The following is a 15582-nucleotide window of genomic DNA, read 5'->3' on the forward strand; positions in this document are numbered from 1 at the left end:
CACACATACAACATTACATCACAACACACACACACACACACACACACACACAGAGTTCCAGGTCCCAGGTTGTTTCAGAGACTGCAGAAGTGGGGAAACGATCTCAGGCCCACCACCGTCTCTCCTGGCTCTGCAAGGTCGCCACATTGCCTGTGCCTCCACACCAGCCTTCTCCCCTTGCTCCTCACTCTGCCTTGTTCCTGGTAATTAATGTGAGCAGCACTTCACAGTATACAGAGGCATCATATCTACAGCACTCATGCCTGACAGCATTCTTCTTCTCCCCAGTTAAAAAGTGAGAATTCATGTTGCTTTTACTGACAAGCGCTCTCTTTAGTCTCAGAAATCCCCACTGGCTGACTCACCCTCAGGACTAAACCTCGGTCAGACACCAGGTCTTACCATGTCATCATCCAGCTTATATTTGGCGATCTTCTGGCTCAAAAAAAACTTGAAGTCCTTCAATTCCTGTTTGGTCATATCTTCTGATATCTGAAAAAGCATGACCCTGAAGTGGGAAACAGAAACACTTTAGAAATATTTTCTTAAATGATTTCCCAACCGATTTCCCATCCGAGTCACAGTGGACTTGATTCCTACGGCCTCCCTTTAAAATAAAGCCAGATAATGACATGATTTATGAGTTGAGTCTTTGGAAAGAGGCTGGTGTAGTGACACTGAAGACAAATGGCTCATGCCCAACTATCCCACTCTTAACAGAATTTAAAGTTCTCCAACTTTGACTTTCAGTTAATTCCAGTTAAATGAATTGTGTTTTTCCTTTGTCCTTCGCTATAAAATCAAGATCTTGTTGCAATAGAAAAAAAGCTTTGATTTTGGATATCATGCTTTTCAAAATGCAAATCAGATGGAATTCCTCAATTAAAACTAGTCAATGTTCTCCCAGGCGCTACCTTCAGTAGGAAGGCCAAACACCTCCTTCTGGAGTACAGGCTTCTCCCAGCCGCTACCTTCAGTAGGAAGGCCAAACACCTCCTTCTGGAGTACAGGTTTTTGTGAACTGAGCCCAGCCTGTCTCCTCATCTCTGGATGCTCCTTACTGCTGTCCCCCCATCTCCTCTCCAAACACACCCAGCTGCCCTGCCCCTCACCCTGTTATGCTGGGCCTCCTCCCACCCCTATCCCCTTGTCTGTCTGCAGACAACCACTCATCCACTAACAGCTCAAGCACTGCCTGACTGTCCTCAAGGCTGTATTCACCCCGCTGTACCTGCCTGTGCATCGCCAGAAGAGTAACACACATAACTGTCTGTTTATGAAGCTGTCCAAGTTCCCTGAGAATGGGATCAGTGCCCTTTTGGTTTCCATAAGCCTAGAGGGTCATGAGATATAGTGCTTAAGTGCAGGGGACCCAGACTCCTGGTGTTGGAACCTTGGATCCACCATCCATGAGCTGTGTGGCTTTAGACATGTTACACAATCTTTCCCCCTCATCTGTAGATTGTAGATAATACTCTATTTACCCCTCTGGGAGGTGTTGAGGATTACATGAATAAGTTTACCTGAAGCACTTAAACCAACCTTTGGCAACACACTAAGTGTTCAAACATGACAGGCATTATTATTTCCTAAATTATGATAGGCTCTTGCGATATGCTTGTTGAATGAACAAAGGAAAGTTTTATAAGTCGGCAAACCTTTTACTATGATGGTGCAAAGGAAAATAACTTTAATACAAAAACATGTTAACTTCAAAAGTAAATTAGAAAATTAAAATTCTAAAAATAAAAACATGGTTGACCCTTGAGCAACACAGGTTTGAAGTGCGCGGGTCCACTTATGTACAGTTTTTTTCAATAAATACGTAATACAGGGCTTCCCTGGTGGCGCAGTGGTTGAGAGTCCACCTGCCGATGCAGGGGACACGGGTTCATGCCCCAATCCGGGAAGATCCCACATGCTGCGGAGTGGCTGGGTCCGTGAGCCATGGCCACTAAGCCTGCGCGTCCGGAGCCTGTGCTCCACAATGGGAGAGGCCACAACAGTGAGAGGCCCGCGTACCGCAAAAATAAATACATAATACAGTACTACACAGTCTGCGGTTGGTCGAACCCACAAATGTGGAACCTAAGATATGGAGGATCGACTGTAAGTTATAAGTGGATTTTTGTGCAGAGGGTCCACATCCCTAATTCCCATGTTGTTCAATGATCAACTGTAGTGTAGAAACAGAAGTTACTCAGTATTATCACCTGCTTCATCCTTCTTCTCATGGAATCTCTACCCTAGAAGTATTTCTCTAAAACTGTCTCAGTTTGACCAAGATTGGGTCCAATCAAAAGCTACCTCCCCTTTTAACTTTATCACAAGGTATTTTGCCCTTCTACGTTCCTCATTACTGAAACCTACTGGCTTTCTTGTACCATCATTGTCCAGAAATAAATCTGGATAGTTTATAAGGTACTAATTTTATAGGTAGCAATGATAATTTGAAATTTTAAATATCTTATAAATGGGAAGTGGCCACACTAGCATTTTTTTTTCTTACTTGATATTCAACAATGATGAACAAGCAGGAGATTTTACTTGTGCTGACCCTTTTGTTCCCAAGTTAACATGTTGAAGATTTTAACAGACAGATCCTGCCATTGTTAGACACTCATAACCCTCCAACAGAGAGGCCCATGTCATTGTCTGCACTGGAAGTTGCCTTGGCTTTGCTCACATGGCAGGAATGCAACCTTCAAAAGACCAAGACAGGGGACACAAGATGAGGCCCTCTAGCTTTCCTAATTATGGGGCTGTTGTTTTTATGATTAATTGATCCCTTAATGAAAAAAAATTCATTACAAGGACTTCACAATTCTATTGAGCCAAAGTTACCCAGTATTGAATAGTATCCTTCCCCACTCTCCTTCCAAATTCACATCCACTTGGAACGTGTAAAAGTGACTTTACTTGGGAAAAGGGTCTTTGTGGATGTAATCTTGCCAAGATAAGATCATACTAGATTAGGGTGGCCCTAATCCAATGGTTGGTGTCTTTAAAAGAAGAGAGAAATTAAGACACAGATACACAGCGGAGAAGACAAGGTGAAGAAAGAGGCAGAGATTGAAGTGATGCATCCGTAAGACAAGGAACACCAAGGACTGCCTGCAACTACCTGAAGCTAGGAGAGGATCATGAAACAGATTCTCCCTCAGAGCCTCTAAAAAGGAATCAATCCTGTTGACACCTCAATTTTAGCCTCTAGCCTCCAGAACTATAAGGAATTAACTTCTCTACTGTGTTAAGCCTTTGGCAGGACAGACAGCCCAAGCCACTGCTGTTCTGACAGCATCTGGGGTCACAGGGATTAAGCAGTCATTGAGAGTTACAGGATGGCTTATGAAGTAAAACTGTGGAAGCTGTTTAACCTTACAATGGTTGGTTATTACAATGGGGGTTTCCAGATGGCCAGGCATAGATTAAAAATGGTTATCTTATACCCTAAAAAAAAAAAAGCACTCATTGCGGGGGTCTGGCCTGGCCAATCCAGAATGACTGGCAACACACAGCTCACTTAAGAACTTGGTAACAAAAGTCTTAAGGTATGGAATACAAGCCTAAAACCCTACTGAGAATTTCATAGTCATCCAAAAGTAGGTGGGAGGGCGTCTCAGGTGGGAAGTAGCGATGCTTTATTCAATAATAGGCAAAGAAGTGCATGGTATGGGCATCAGAGGCAGAGGCATCAAGATAACAGATACGTAACAGAGAGAGAGAGAGTTAGAACGTTTAAAAAGTGTCTATTTGGATTTTGGCATACCTATAGGTAATGTTTCACCTTGGAAAGAAAATTTTATTTTATGGTTTTAGCATATTTTTCTCTGAATTCTACATAAAGTCTCTAAATTTCTTAATCTGACTGTGGCGGGACATCTTCCCAAAGGCTCCAAAGTCACACCATACTGACAACCTACAAACAGCATCAGCCCTGCCCATAAAGATGTGCCCGTTCAACCCACACGTCCCAGCTCCACACCATGGAGGTTCTCCCCACCTATAGGCAGAGATCTGGGCCCTGCCCGGCATCTGAAGCTCCCTCTCCATCTCCTCCACACTGGTGTCCAGGTAGGTGAGCAGATCCAGTCTATTCATTCGGAAAAGCAGCTCCTTCAAGAAGGACAGGTTGCTTTCCTCCAACATTCTCTTTTCCTGGAGCCTCTGGAATAGCACCAAGGCATCCTTGATGGGTTCCTGCTTCCTATGTGGAATGTAGTCCAGGCTCAGGAACTTGAGGGCAGCCAGGTCTTCACTGCCCAGCTGTTCCCCAATATTATACAGACATCTGTTGAAATTCATGCTGATCAAGCGTTAGGAGAATGTAGTTGTTACCTAGGTTAAAATACAATGTTATGTTCAGATGAGGAAGAAAACTACCACTTACTGATTTGTTCCTTCATCAAATGCTATTACATCTACTATATGCCAGACATTATGCTGTGGATACAGGCAAGAAAACGAACAAACAGGTTCCCACTCTCAAGTAGCTTACTGTTTTTGGAAGGTAGATTTACAAACTAGCCAGTGGTCAGAGAGCTGTGACCAGGGCACAGTAGAAATATAGAGGAAAGAGCCTTAACTCAGCCTGGGAGAAGGGCTTCCTGGAGGGAAGTCACCTCTGGGGAGGAGATGGTGAAGGACAATTTTTGAAGGAAATAATTTATGCAAAAGTTGGAGGCAAGAATGTTCAAGTCAGTTCAGGCAGGCAAAGGGAGCTCAATAAAGTAACCATGAAGGGTCTGGGAGAGGGAGTGGTGAGACAAAGGGATGGAGCTGTGGCCGGGAACTGTTATAAAGGGCCTCATATGATGGGTCAAGGGGGTCAGGCTCTCTCCTGGATATAATGGGAAACCAAGAAAGGATTGTAAACATGAGCGTGACGTCATCCAATTAGGGATTAACATTTAAAGTGTGGGGGACATATGTAGATGTATAACTGAATCACTTTGCTTCACACCAGAAACTACTCCAATATAAAATAAAAATTAAATTAAAAAAATAAAGTGTGGAGGACAGATTGAAAGGGTTGGAGGTGGGAGAAGTCATGTGGTCTAATGGAAACAATGGTGGCAGGAGGACATGATGCAGTGCTCTCCCCCAAGGGCCTCAGGACAGGCACCCACAGCTGGTCAAGACCCCAAGACTGGAAACGGAACCAAGAGAACTCGGTCAGCCTTTCAACACAAACAGTCTCTAAATCAGATTATGGGGTATTTTCACATACTTACATGTTTGAGCAGGTAAAAAAAAAAGAGGGGGGCTTCCCTGGTGGCGCAGTGGTTGAGAGTCCGCCTGCGGATTTAGGGGACACGGGTTCGTGCCCCGGTCTGCGAAGATCCCACATGCCGCGGAGCGGCTGGGCCCGTGAGCCATGGCCGCTGAGCCTGCGCATCCGGAGCCTGTGCTCCATAACGGGAGAGGCCACAACAGTGAGAGGCCCGCGTACCGCAAAAAAAAAGAAAAAAAAAAGAGAGGGCAGTGTTTCAGGAAACCCCAGACAACCTTCACACAAGCAGCCCCAGGTCTGGGGTTTCTCGAGCCCCTTGAGTCACCTTGGCCAATTTCTCCCTCACCTCCCCTGCTCTGATAGGCCCATGTTCATGGTACAGGAGCCCTTGGAGCAGGGTTTGTATCGGGTACATCATAGGAACGAAACTGGGACCTGGATCCCCAGGGCGGGCTACAGGGCCACTGTCAAAGCCAGGAATCTCACCTGCAGCTGACTGTCGGAGAGGCAGGCAGTGTGGTGGTTCAGAGTCTGGGGCTGCGGGGTCCGAAAGAACTTGGACCAGAACCCAGCTGGGGCACTGGCCCAGGCCTGGGCAGCTCACAGCCTACAAGGGTGAGATTCCTCCTCGGTAAGGTGGGATCAAAAGAGCAATATCTCCTGAAGTGTTGTGAGTATACAACACCTATCGTGCTTTTAGAGTAACGACCAGCAACTAACAAACAAAGACGAGTTCACCTGAAAGAAGGAAAGACATTGGCTGTGGGGCCGGACACCACCGGGCATGTGACCTGAACACTTCTCTTACCCTCCTGGTTTTCCCACTTCCTCCCTGGAAAATTCATCTGGAAGCAGTGATTTTCCACCTCTTCAACGTTGAAGAACTCTTCCTTGAAGGCTTACTCAGATGCTCCCTTACTTCAGGGCTACCATCTGCAAACCCTGAACTAGAAAACCTTTAACTTCTCGTCCAGCTTCATCATTTGCTTGCTCCCACAGACTCTGTGCCCCTGGGCACTTTCTACTCAAATAACCTTAACCTGTTTGGACCTCTTTCCTCCCTGAAACAAGGCTCCTAAATTTTTTTTTTGCGGTACGCGGGCCTCTCACTGTTGTGGCCTCTCCTGTTATGGAGCACAGGCTCCGGACGCGCAGGCTCAGTGGCCATGGCTCACGGACCCAGCCACTTCACAGCATGTGGGATCCTCCCGGACCGGGGCATGAACCCGTGTCCCCTGCATCGGCATGTGGACTCTCAACCACTGCGCCACCAGGGAAGCCCCAAGTCTCCTAAATTTTTAAGCTCCCTGCATTCACTGACATTCTCGGATGAAACCACAAATCCTGACTATCACTTGAGGGGTGATGGCGTGAACCAGGACCTGTGTATTTTGTATCTCTGATGTTAAAATACAAACATTATGGTAAACTTTAATATTTTTTAAAAGTGGCCCAAAAGACTTTGAAGCTTTTAGTTTTTCTTTTTAAAAACACCTTTCCTGGGACTTCCCTGGTGACACAGAAGTTAAGAATCTGCCTGCCAACACAGGGGACACGGGTTCGAGCCCTGGTCCGGGAAGATATCACATGCTGCAGAGCAACTAAGCCCATGCACCACAACTACTGAACCTGCACTCTAGAGCCCATAAGCCACAACTACTGAGCCCTCGTGCCACAACTACTGAAGCCCGTGCACCTAGAGCCCGTGCTCTGTAACAAGAGAAGCCACCACAATGAGAAGCCCTCGCACCGCAACAAAGAGTAGCCCTCACTCGCTGCAACTAGAGAAAGCCCATGCACAGCAACGAAGACCCAATGCAGCAAAAAATAAAAATAATTAATTAATTAATTAAAATAAAATAAAACAGTATTTTTTTAAAAAAACAATCCTGATTACTTCCCCCCAATCCTGATTACAGAACACTGGGGTGGTTTTTTTTCCAGTAAAAATTGAAAATGCAATAAATTATAACATGGTTATCATTATCATACATCACATACACACAAATACACATTTATATAAAAATTAGAATCAGGTTGCACATCCAAGCGTGTACATCTGTATTTTTTTTATACCCACTTAATATTTAGAATGAACATTTACCCTTACCATAAATATTCTTCTTTGGCATATTTTTAATATTTCTTGATTTCCAGCATGTGGAGATATCAAAATTCATTTTAAGCAATTTTCTGTTCCTTTACTATTAAAAATAATATTTCACTGAGAGGTGTTTTCATATATCCTGTGCACACCTCTGATTATTTCCTTCTTAGAACTGGAATTATGGGCAAAACTTTTTTTCTCCCTTTTAATCTAGAGCTGACATTATTGTTTAGACAAGTTTTCTTGATTAGGAAACTGGAGGGACAGTGTCTTAGAAAGATACATCTTGTTTTACACTGGATTCACAAAGGCTGCAGAGCCTAGATTATTCACTGCAAAAGCAATCAATTATCATGAAAATACTTTTATATAGGAAAGATACCTTAAATATTTGGGCTGCACCTAAAAGCATACGTTCAAAGTTCAACAAACAAAACCTCTAGACATTCAAGGGAACAAACTAGCAAGTTCATTCCTTAAATCACACTCCATAGACACACACGTGCTCAACAGGGTTTGTACATGGAGTCTCACCACAGACCGATATATAAACCTGAACAACCAGAAACATCCCAAATGTCCTCCAATAAAGGAATGGCTAAATTAACTAAAGCATAGTCATCCTACAGAATATTATGCAGCAGTTAAGAAAATGCACTCCAACTTCTGAAATTAAAATGGATAGATATTCAAGATATGTTATTATGACAGTGAAAATAGCAAGTTGCAATATAACCAAAATCATACATCTACTTTTTAGAAATAACTCAAACAACATAATTAGATTTTCAGTGATTACAGACATATATATTAAAGCAGAAAATAAAAGATAAGGAAATTCTGGAAAGAGACATACCAAACTCATAAAGTGCCTAGATTTTGTATTCACAGATCTTTGAAGAAAATACACAGGAAGCTGCTTCAGTGGTTGCCTGAGAGGAGAGGAGCTAGAAGTCTGGGGGGTGGACAGGAAGAGACTTGCTTTACATTCTATACTCTTTGCACTGTGTAAATCTTTACCATTTTATTACCCTAAATATACATGTACTTAAATTAAAATCTCTATTTAAATAACTATTTTTATTCCAGTATATGAAACTGGAAAGGATCAGAACTGGGTCCAGCCCTGTTTAAAACCATTAGGTCCAGTGTCCTTAAATCTTCCAGTAAGTTCTAACCATTGCTAAAATATCATTTTACAGAATAAAATCAACCAAAGAATCAAATGAAAGCAGAATCTCCTTTTTTTCCCCTCTGCAATTATTTTCTTTCTAATGATAACAATGCTTATTGTATTCCTTTTAGAAAATACAGGAAAGATAAAAAGGAGAATAAAAATTACCTATAATTCTATCATCCAAAGATAAAATGCCTAATCAAAACATTCTCTGATGTAAATCATACCAATATTTTCTTAGGTCAGTCTCCCAAGGCAATAGAAATAAAAACAAAAATTAACAAATGGGACCTAATCAAACTTACAAGCTTTTGCACAGCAAAGGAAACCAAAAACGAAATGAAAAGACAACCTACAGAATGGGAGAAAATATTTGCAAATGATGCAACTGACAAGGGCTTAATTTCCAGAATATATAAACAGCTCATAAAATCAACAACAAAAAAACAACCAAATCAAAAAATAGGCAGAAGACCCAAAGAGACGTTTCTCCAAAGAAGAAAGACAAATGGCCAATAGTCACATTTGAAAAGATGCTCAACATCATTAATTATTAGAGAGATGCAAATAAAAACTACAGTGAGGTATCACCTCACACTGATCAGAATGGCCATCATTAAAAACTCTACAAATAACAAATGCTGGAAAGAGTGTGAAGAAAAGGGCACCCTCCTACACTGTTGGTGGAAATGTAAGTTGGTAAAGTCACTATGGAAAACAGTATGGAGGTTCCTCAGAAAACTAAAAATAGAATTACCATATGATCCAGCAATCCCACTCCTGGACATATATCTAGACAAAACTCTAATCCAAAGAGATACCTGCACCCCTATGTTCATAGCAGCACTATTCACAATAGCCAAGACATGGAAGCAACCTAAATATCCATTGACAGAGAAATGGATAAAGAAGATGTGGTACATATATACAATGAAATATTACTCAGCTATAAAAAAGAATGAAATAACGCCATTTGCAGCAACATAGATGCAACTAGAGATTATCATACTAAGTGAAGTAAGTCAGAAAGAGGACGAAAAATACCATACGATATCACTTATATGTGGAATCTAAAATATGACATAAATGAATCTATCTGAAACAGAAACAGACCTGTGGTTGCCGAGGGGGAGGGGGTTGGGGCGGGGATGTAGTCAGAGGTTGGGTTAACAGATGTAAGTGTTTATGCATAGCATGGAGACCTATATTCAATATCCTATGACAAACCATAATGGAAGAGAATATTAAAAAAAGAATGTATATATGTATTACTGAATCACTTTGCTGTATAGCAGAAATTAACACAACATTGTAAATCAACTATACTTCAACTTTTAAAAAATTAAAGTAAAATAAAAAACAAAGATAAACGCCTAATAATCCTACTGTCCTTCCTACCGAATATTTTACGCATATATATTTTCCCTCATATTTAAACACCATATTTCTGAGGTATACGTGGACTTTTCCACTGATAATACTATAAGTGCATCTTGATGTCTTTATTTTTTCTTCTACAGCATGGATTTTTAAATCTATAAGGCATCTAATCATATGAATGGGCAAGAATTTATCTAACCAGTCTCTGATTACATTTAGGATGATCTTAAAATGCAAATCTCCATGTATACCTCCGATTATTTTATTAGAATAATTTCCTAGAGATAGGATTACTGAGACAAAAGGAATAAAGATTTTTAAGGCTTTTGTTACATATTCAATAGCATTTTCTGACAGTATACAAAAAATTCCAATCCAAGGCCAGGATGACGTGAATTTGGATATAACATGATGGGCTCCTGTCCTCTATGGCCAGTTCACCTCACTCGTTTCATTATCTTTGCAATAGCCTGACAATGCTTTCTAAATTATTTTTGCATCATATTAAAATGGACACTTAGTAGGGAAAGTGCTGGCAAGGCTTCTTTTCTGACCCAGCTTTTCCCAGAACACATTGTGGTATAATATTGTCTTTGTTTGTTTAGGTCACACATCTCTTTGATCGTAGTGCCTGGGAAGCACTGTTACCTGCTCTAGATTTTATACCATTAACAACGGGCCACCTCTAGGTTCTGGCTCTATAGGAACAGGGACCAAGAGGCACTTCTTTTTTTATGGGCCCTGGGTTTAACTGCATGTGCTCATGAGCTAGAAACTTTGTTAGAGTAATATTTTAAGGAGAATATTCATTGTTGTATTTTTCTCATCCTAAAATAGTAAAAGTAACATTTATTCCTTAGAGAACTTTTAAAAGAAAAATAAAAATCACTTAGAAAAACTTAGAAGTAATTTTGGGGTCAAATTTGGTGGGTTTTTCCCCATTTTATTCACATGTTCACATATATACATATATAATGTGTGTGCATATACATATGCTGAATATATAAATTTGAAGATAAATTTGAATATATTGGTTTATATTGCATACAAGGTGGAAGAGAGGGGTGGAAATGGAAAGCCCTCCAGAATTTTTCTTTTATTTCCAATTATATAACAATGATAAATCAATATAAATATATTTGTATTCTATGATATATAAGTATATCTAATATTTTTATAATAAATGTGTGCCCCAAAGTATTTTGATATAAATTTTTATATTATGATGTGTTTATAACATATAACCATATAAACATAAAAATATTTTTCTTGTCTCACTTACTGCAATCCTCTGAAGAAGTTGCTATTATCATCCTCATTTTACTATTGTGAAAAATCAGTTCAGAAATAAGCTATTGAGAGGCGTCAGGCCCAGGTTTGAGCATCTCACTCAAGGGTCTCAATGACAGACCCTGCAAGGATTTAGAATTTATTCTGATTCCAGTTGGAAGCCAGGAAGGAATTTAATGAAGAAAGACACATAATCAAAATATTTTTAAAGATTATGAATTACTTAAAATTTTAAAAGACTAAAGAAACCCCCAAAACACAGAAACAAGAGTTCTTAACAAATCTACAAAAGCAAAGAGAGGGTCAGAACCTTACAAACCAAGCCGGTACATGCTGGAGCCCGGATTTAGACCTCAGCACCTCATCCCAGAGTCCCAAATAAGCACTGCCTTTTGTGCCACAATTAAATTGCAAATAAATCTCATCTAATCACAAACAATCCTTCTAGCGACATTCTAGCAACCTCTTAGCTCTTTTGGTGATACGGAAAACTACCTCAAAGCTAGAGAAAATAAACCCAAAATTTGCATTACTCTTCTGAGACAAAAATCCGTTACCTCGTTCAAAGCTTGAGAGTACTGGAAAGCTGCTCTCAGGCCCAAACCCCTAAGCAATAGGGTGACTACTCCCTCCAGTCCAGGATGACCACCCCCAATTGGGGTTCCCCCAGAACCTGCCAGGTGTCCCCCCTGCACACAAACACTCTCCGCTGCAGGGTCCCAGCCAGGGCTATCACACAGCCCAGGAAAGGTGTTCAAATCACGACAAAACTCAGAGCCAGCCAAACTGAAGGAATTTATAACTCCACCTATAAACGCTTAACCCCACAAGTACTGATTATCAGTCGATGCTTGCCATTATATTATTCCTGGTACTGTCCTGTGCCCTTTTAATTTCTCAAAAATAAATAAATAAATAAATAATTGAGTTCTTAGCACTATTTCTGTTTATGTGTGTGTCTGTTTATGTGTACGTGTGTGTTTATACTGGTGGTCTGAGTGTCGGCAGATTGGTAAACTATAGCAGCAAAGACTGCTATGAGTTGAGTTTTGGTTTCTATTCTTTGACAACTCGGCATAAGGATGAGGCATCTGTACAGATAACTGAACTTGGAGTATTCCCCCCCAAAATCAGGAATGCATCAACCGAAGCTGGAGGGACCCGTGGGCCCTCACTACAGCCCTGGGAAGCACTGCTAACTCTCCTGGTTTCCGCATCTACACTCACATACAAGGATCACCCCATGAGCCCCGAGGCCACCAGATTCCACCCTCAGTAGCCTAGAAAATTCTAGAATCAAAAACTTTCCTCTCTAAAAGCCCATCCAACCTTACCAGAGGCAAGTCCCAGAACCCTCACAGCGGCAGCCGCTTCACAGGCCTCTCTCTCCTGGCACATCTAAGAAAAGAATGAAGTCAAATGAAGAACCTACAGCACAGCTCACTTACTTCCTGTTTTCGAAACTCCTGAGTCACTAGTGAGGTGGGCCGGCCTCCAGGCAGCACCCCCGTCTAGATCGCTAAGAGGGAGCCTGTGGAAGAGGAGGCAGGTGCCGGGAGGGGACCCTGGCCACCTGAGCTTTGGCTCGGGCCGTGTGACTTTGGACGGGTCAGTTTCTCTTCGGGGCCTCCTTACCACACTCCAACAGGAGCCAGTTTGAACTGGATGATAGCTAAGAACCCTTTCTTTTCATATTGCAGGAACTTACAGATTTTTAGGGGCTCATTATGAAGACTTTAATGGTTTCATTCAGTAATATTCACTGAGCACTCCTGAGTGGTCTTGGGATCTGTAAACTGCAGGGCCCTCACCACAGCTCTCAGAGGGTCTGCCGACCCTCACAGAAACTCTCTTGGTTTCCCCATCTACACTCACATACGCGATCACTTCCATGACCCCGAGGCCACAAGACCCCAGCCTCAGCAGCCCAGAAAACACTAGAATCATAGTCCTTCCTCCCAAAAGGCCCAGTCAAGCTCACCAAAAAAGACAAATCCTGGGGCCCTCACCATGGACTGGCCCTGGAGAACAAAGCACACATTAGCCCTGTCTTTTTGCTCTCAGTCAGTTGAAATGTTTTCTGATGATAAAACTAGAGAGAGGAAAAAAAAAAATCAAACACCTCTCTTCTTTGAAACTGCCTTTTTTCTTTCCCCAAATGGAATATTAGCTTTCAGAGGGCAGAGCTCACGGCTGAGAGGATTAATGAGATGTCTGAAAGTGCCCCTCCACCTGCAGAGGGCTAGGGAAGGGTGCCGTGGTCCCATTGTGCCCTTTGCTACCTCGACTCTGCCCCGAGAACTCTGAGTGAGAGCACAGTGACAGAATGAAATCCTGTTAATGGCTAAATCCTAGCCCAGGATGTGCTCCCTGACTCTTTCCTGTGGCTTCCTGAGCATACACTCAGCTTTCATCCTGCTGTTTTATGGCTGGTTCCTGTCCGAGGCTGTGAGCTTCTCAAAGGCAGAGACCGAATATTTCATGCCCGTTCCCAGGATATGCCACAGGAGTAGCAATATCTAGAACATACAAAGGTTTCCTGCAAATCAACGAGGAAAAGAAACCCTGGAGAACGACAATGGATATGGACACAGGGTTCCTTGACAGGGATACTCAGATGGCCGAAGTGTACGAATGACGCTCAGACTCATGAGTAAGCTGGGAAGTGCCAAAATAAAGCAACGAGCTCCCTACTTTGTACCTATCAGAATGGCAAAGGTTTGCAAGCTGGATCAGGCTAAAGATTGGTGGGCAAGTTCTCCTATAGTCCTTATATAGGATTGGGAGACCGTCCATCATGGAATAATAAGTAGTGGTTACAAAGTGGGACCTGGCAAATTACACAGAACTTAAAATACAGTGCTTACTTGAAAAACAAAGTCAGAAACGGAACAAGCAAAATACAAAACAAATAATACTAATACGTAATAATAATTGCTAACACTTACTGGATACTTAGTAGTGCCAGTCACTGTCCTAATTGGCTCATGCTGTTGTTATCAACTTAAATCTTCACAGCCACCTCATGAGGGAGTGTTAATCCCATTTAATGATGAGGAAACAGAGGTACAGAGAAATTACTTTCTTGTTCCTGATCACACAGTTTAAAAAGTAGCGTACACACACAAAACAAGGACACATTTTGCAAAGATACAGAACAATTCAAGGATATGTATCAAAAGATTTAGAGGGTCGTCTTTGGGAGGGTAGGAGATAGGGTGGGAGTGGGGAAATCAAAGAAAGTACCTAGAACAGGGCAGGGGAGAGGGGCCCGTAAGTCTTAGAGACCAAGGGCTACAGGGAATAGGGATCTGACAGGGTGATTAACTTAACCCTCTGCCCCAGGCCAAACAGAAAATAATTTAAACATAAGTAGGTAAATAAAGTCTTGTAGAATTTCCAAAGTAATCCAGCAGGAGAGAGACAGTGTGTCTATATTTGAGGCAGCAGAGGAACCGGAGATTCCTCAGAGTTAAAAAGTAGCAAAGTCAGTGGTTGTGGTTCAGAGAGAAACCCAGTCCAAGATCTGGGCCCCTAGCAGGACCCAGAGGTGACTCCACTCCGCAGGTCTGATCTGCCCCTTGAGTGGGCAACGTGGTATCCAGAAGCCACTTCTGCACCAGACACTCACCTGCTCCACCCTGGCAACATCACAGTCACCAAGCTCCCGATGCCAAGACCCCTAGACTGCCTAACTTCACACGTTCCAATTACTGAGGCGGGTTCTTACAACCGGAGAAAAATCCCTTGTAACGAGGCAAGGGGGAGGGGGAGGAAGGAGGTGGGGTTGGAAAGGCCTCCCGGAAGAAGTTTTCTTTTACTTTCGATCACTCAACCAGGCTTTTCTGCCTGTCCCAGCAGACTCACTTCCTGTTTCTCTCCTCTCCACATTCAGAATTTACTAACGAATTCAGCAGGGCTTTGAAACATCGCGAGATAAAAGAAAGAGAACCTGTGAAACCATTGCCCTCCGGCAGAAGGGCAAAATCTGGTCTTCAGTAAGAGAGAAAGAAAATTCCTGAACAGAGAGAACTAAAGAATAAAATTGACTTTGAAAACTGGAAAACAGAGGTGATTCACTCGAACAGAAAATGTTTCTTATTTAAAGGAACCGATGCAAACTAAAAACCAGGAAGCTGTATACTCACTACATTTAGTGTATATAAGGCCTACAATTTTTAAAGACAGATTTGAGACTGTCTGTGGCAAGTAAAAATGCCATTCCTCCTTGAAAGGGGTCTGGGGAGAGGAATTATTCCTCTATTCTGTGGCCCAAATCTCAGCACTGAAGCCATGGACCAGCCCCCCATATCATCTGGCAAGAGCTCTTCTTGGGTCGAAGCAGATGTCTTGCTGAGATTTGGGGAGATCCTGCACAAAAGGGGTTGTGGGTCT

The 15582-nt window shown here is 42.3% G+C and overlaps 1 protein-coding gene across 6 annotated transcripts in view; it reads right to left on the reverse strand.

The window, feature by feature from the left end:
- CASP8 (caspase 8) overlaps nt 1-14981 on the reverse strand; it is a 28180-nt gene extending 13199 nt beyond the window's left edge. The window contains exons 1-6 of one of the 6 annotated variants that reach the window (XM_073807405.1): nt 14819-14981; nt 12522-12585; nt 5720-5971; nt 5235-5405; nt 4004-4338; nt 403-508 (exon numbers count right to left, since the gene is read on the reverse strand). In XM_073807405.1, the coding sequence (XP_073663506.1) occupies nt 403-508; nt 4004-4305 (408 nt within the window). In that variant the 5' untranslated portion in view covers nt 4306-4338; nt 5235-5405; nt 5720-5971; nt 12522-12585; nt 14819-14981. The remainder of the gene's footprint in view (nt 1-402; nt 509-4003; nt 4339-5234; nt 5406-5719; nt 5972-12521; nt 12586-14818) is intronic. The other 5 variants (XM_019939136.3, XM_019939140.3, XM_033859899.2 and 2 more) reach the window with 5 other exon arrangements.
- Nucleotides 14982-15582: the final 601 nt, after the last annotated feature.

Source organism: Tursiops truncatus, chromosome 7, assembly GCF_011762595.2.
Source record: "Tursiops truncatus isolate mTurTru1 chromosome 7, mTurTru1.mat.Y, whole genome shotgun sequence".
In the NCBI taxonomy this organism is placed as follows: Eukaryota; Metazoa; Chordata; class Mammalia; order Artiodactyla; family Delphinidae; genus Tursiops; species Tursiops truncatus.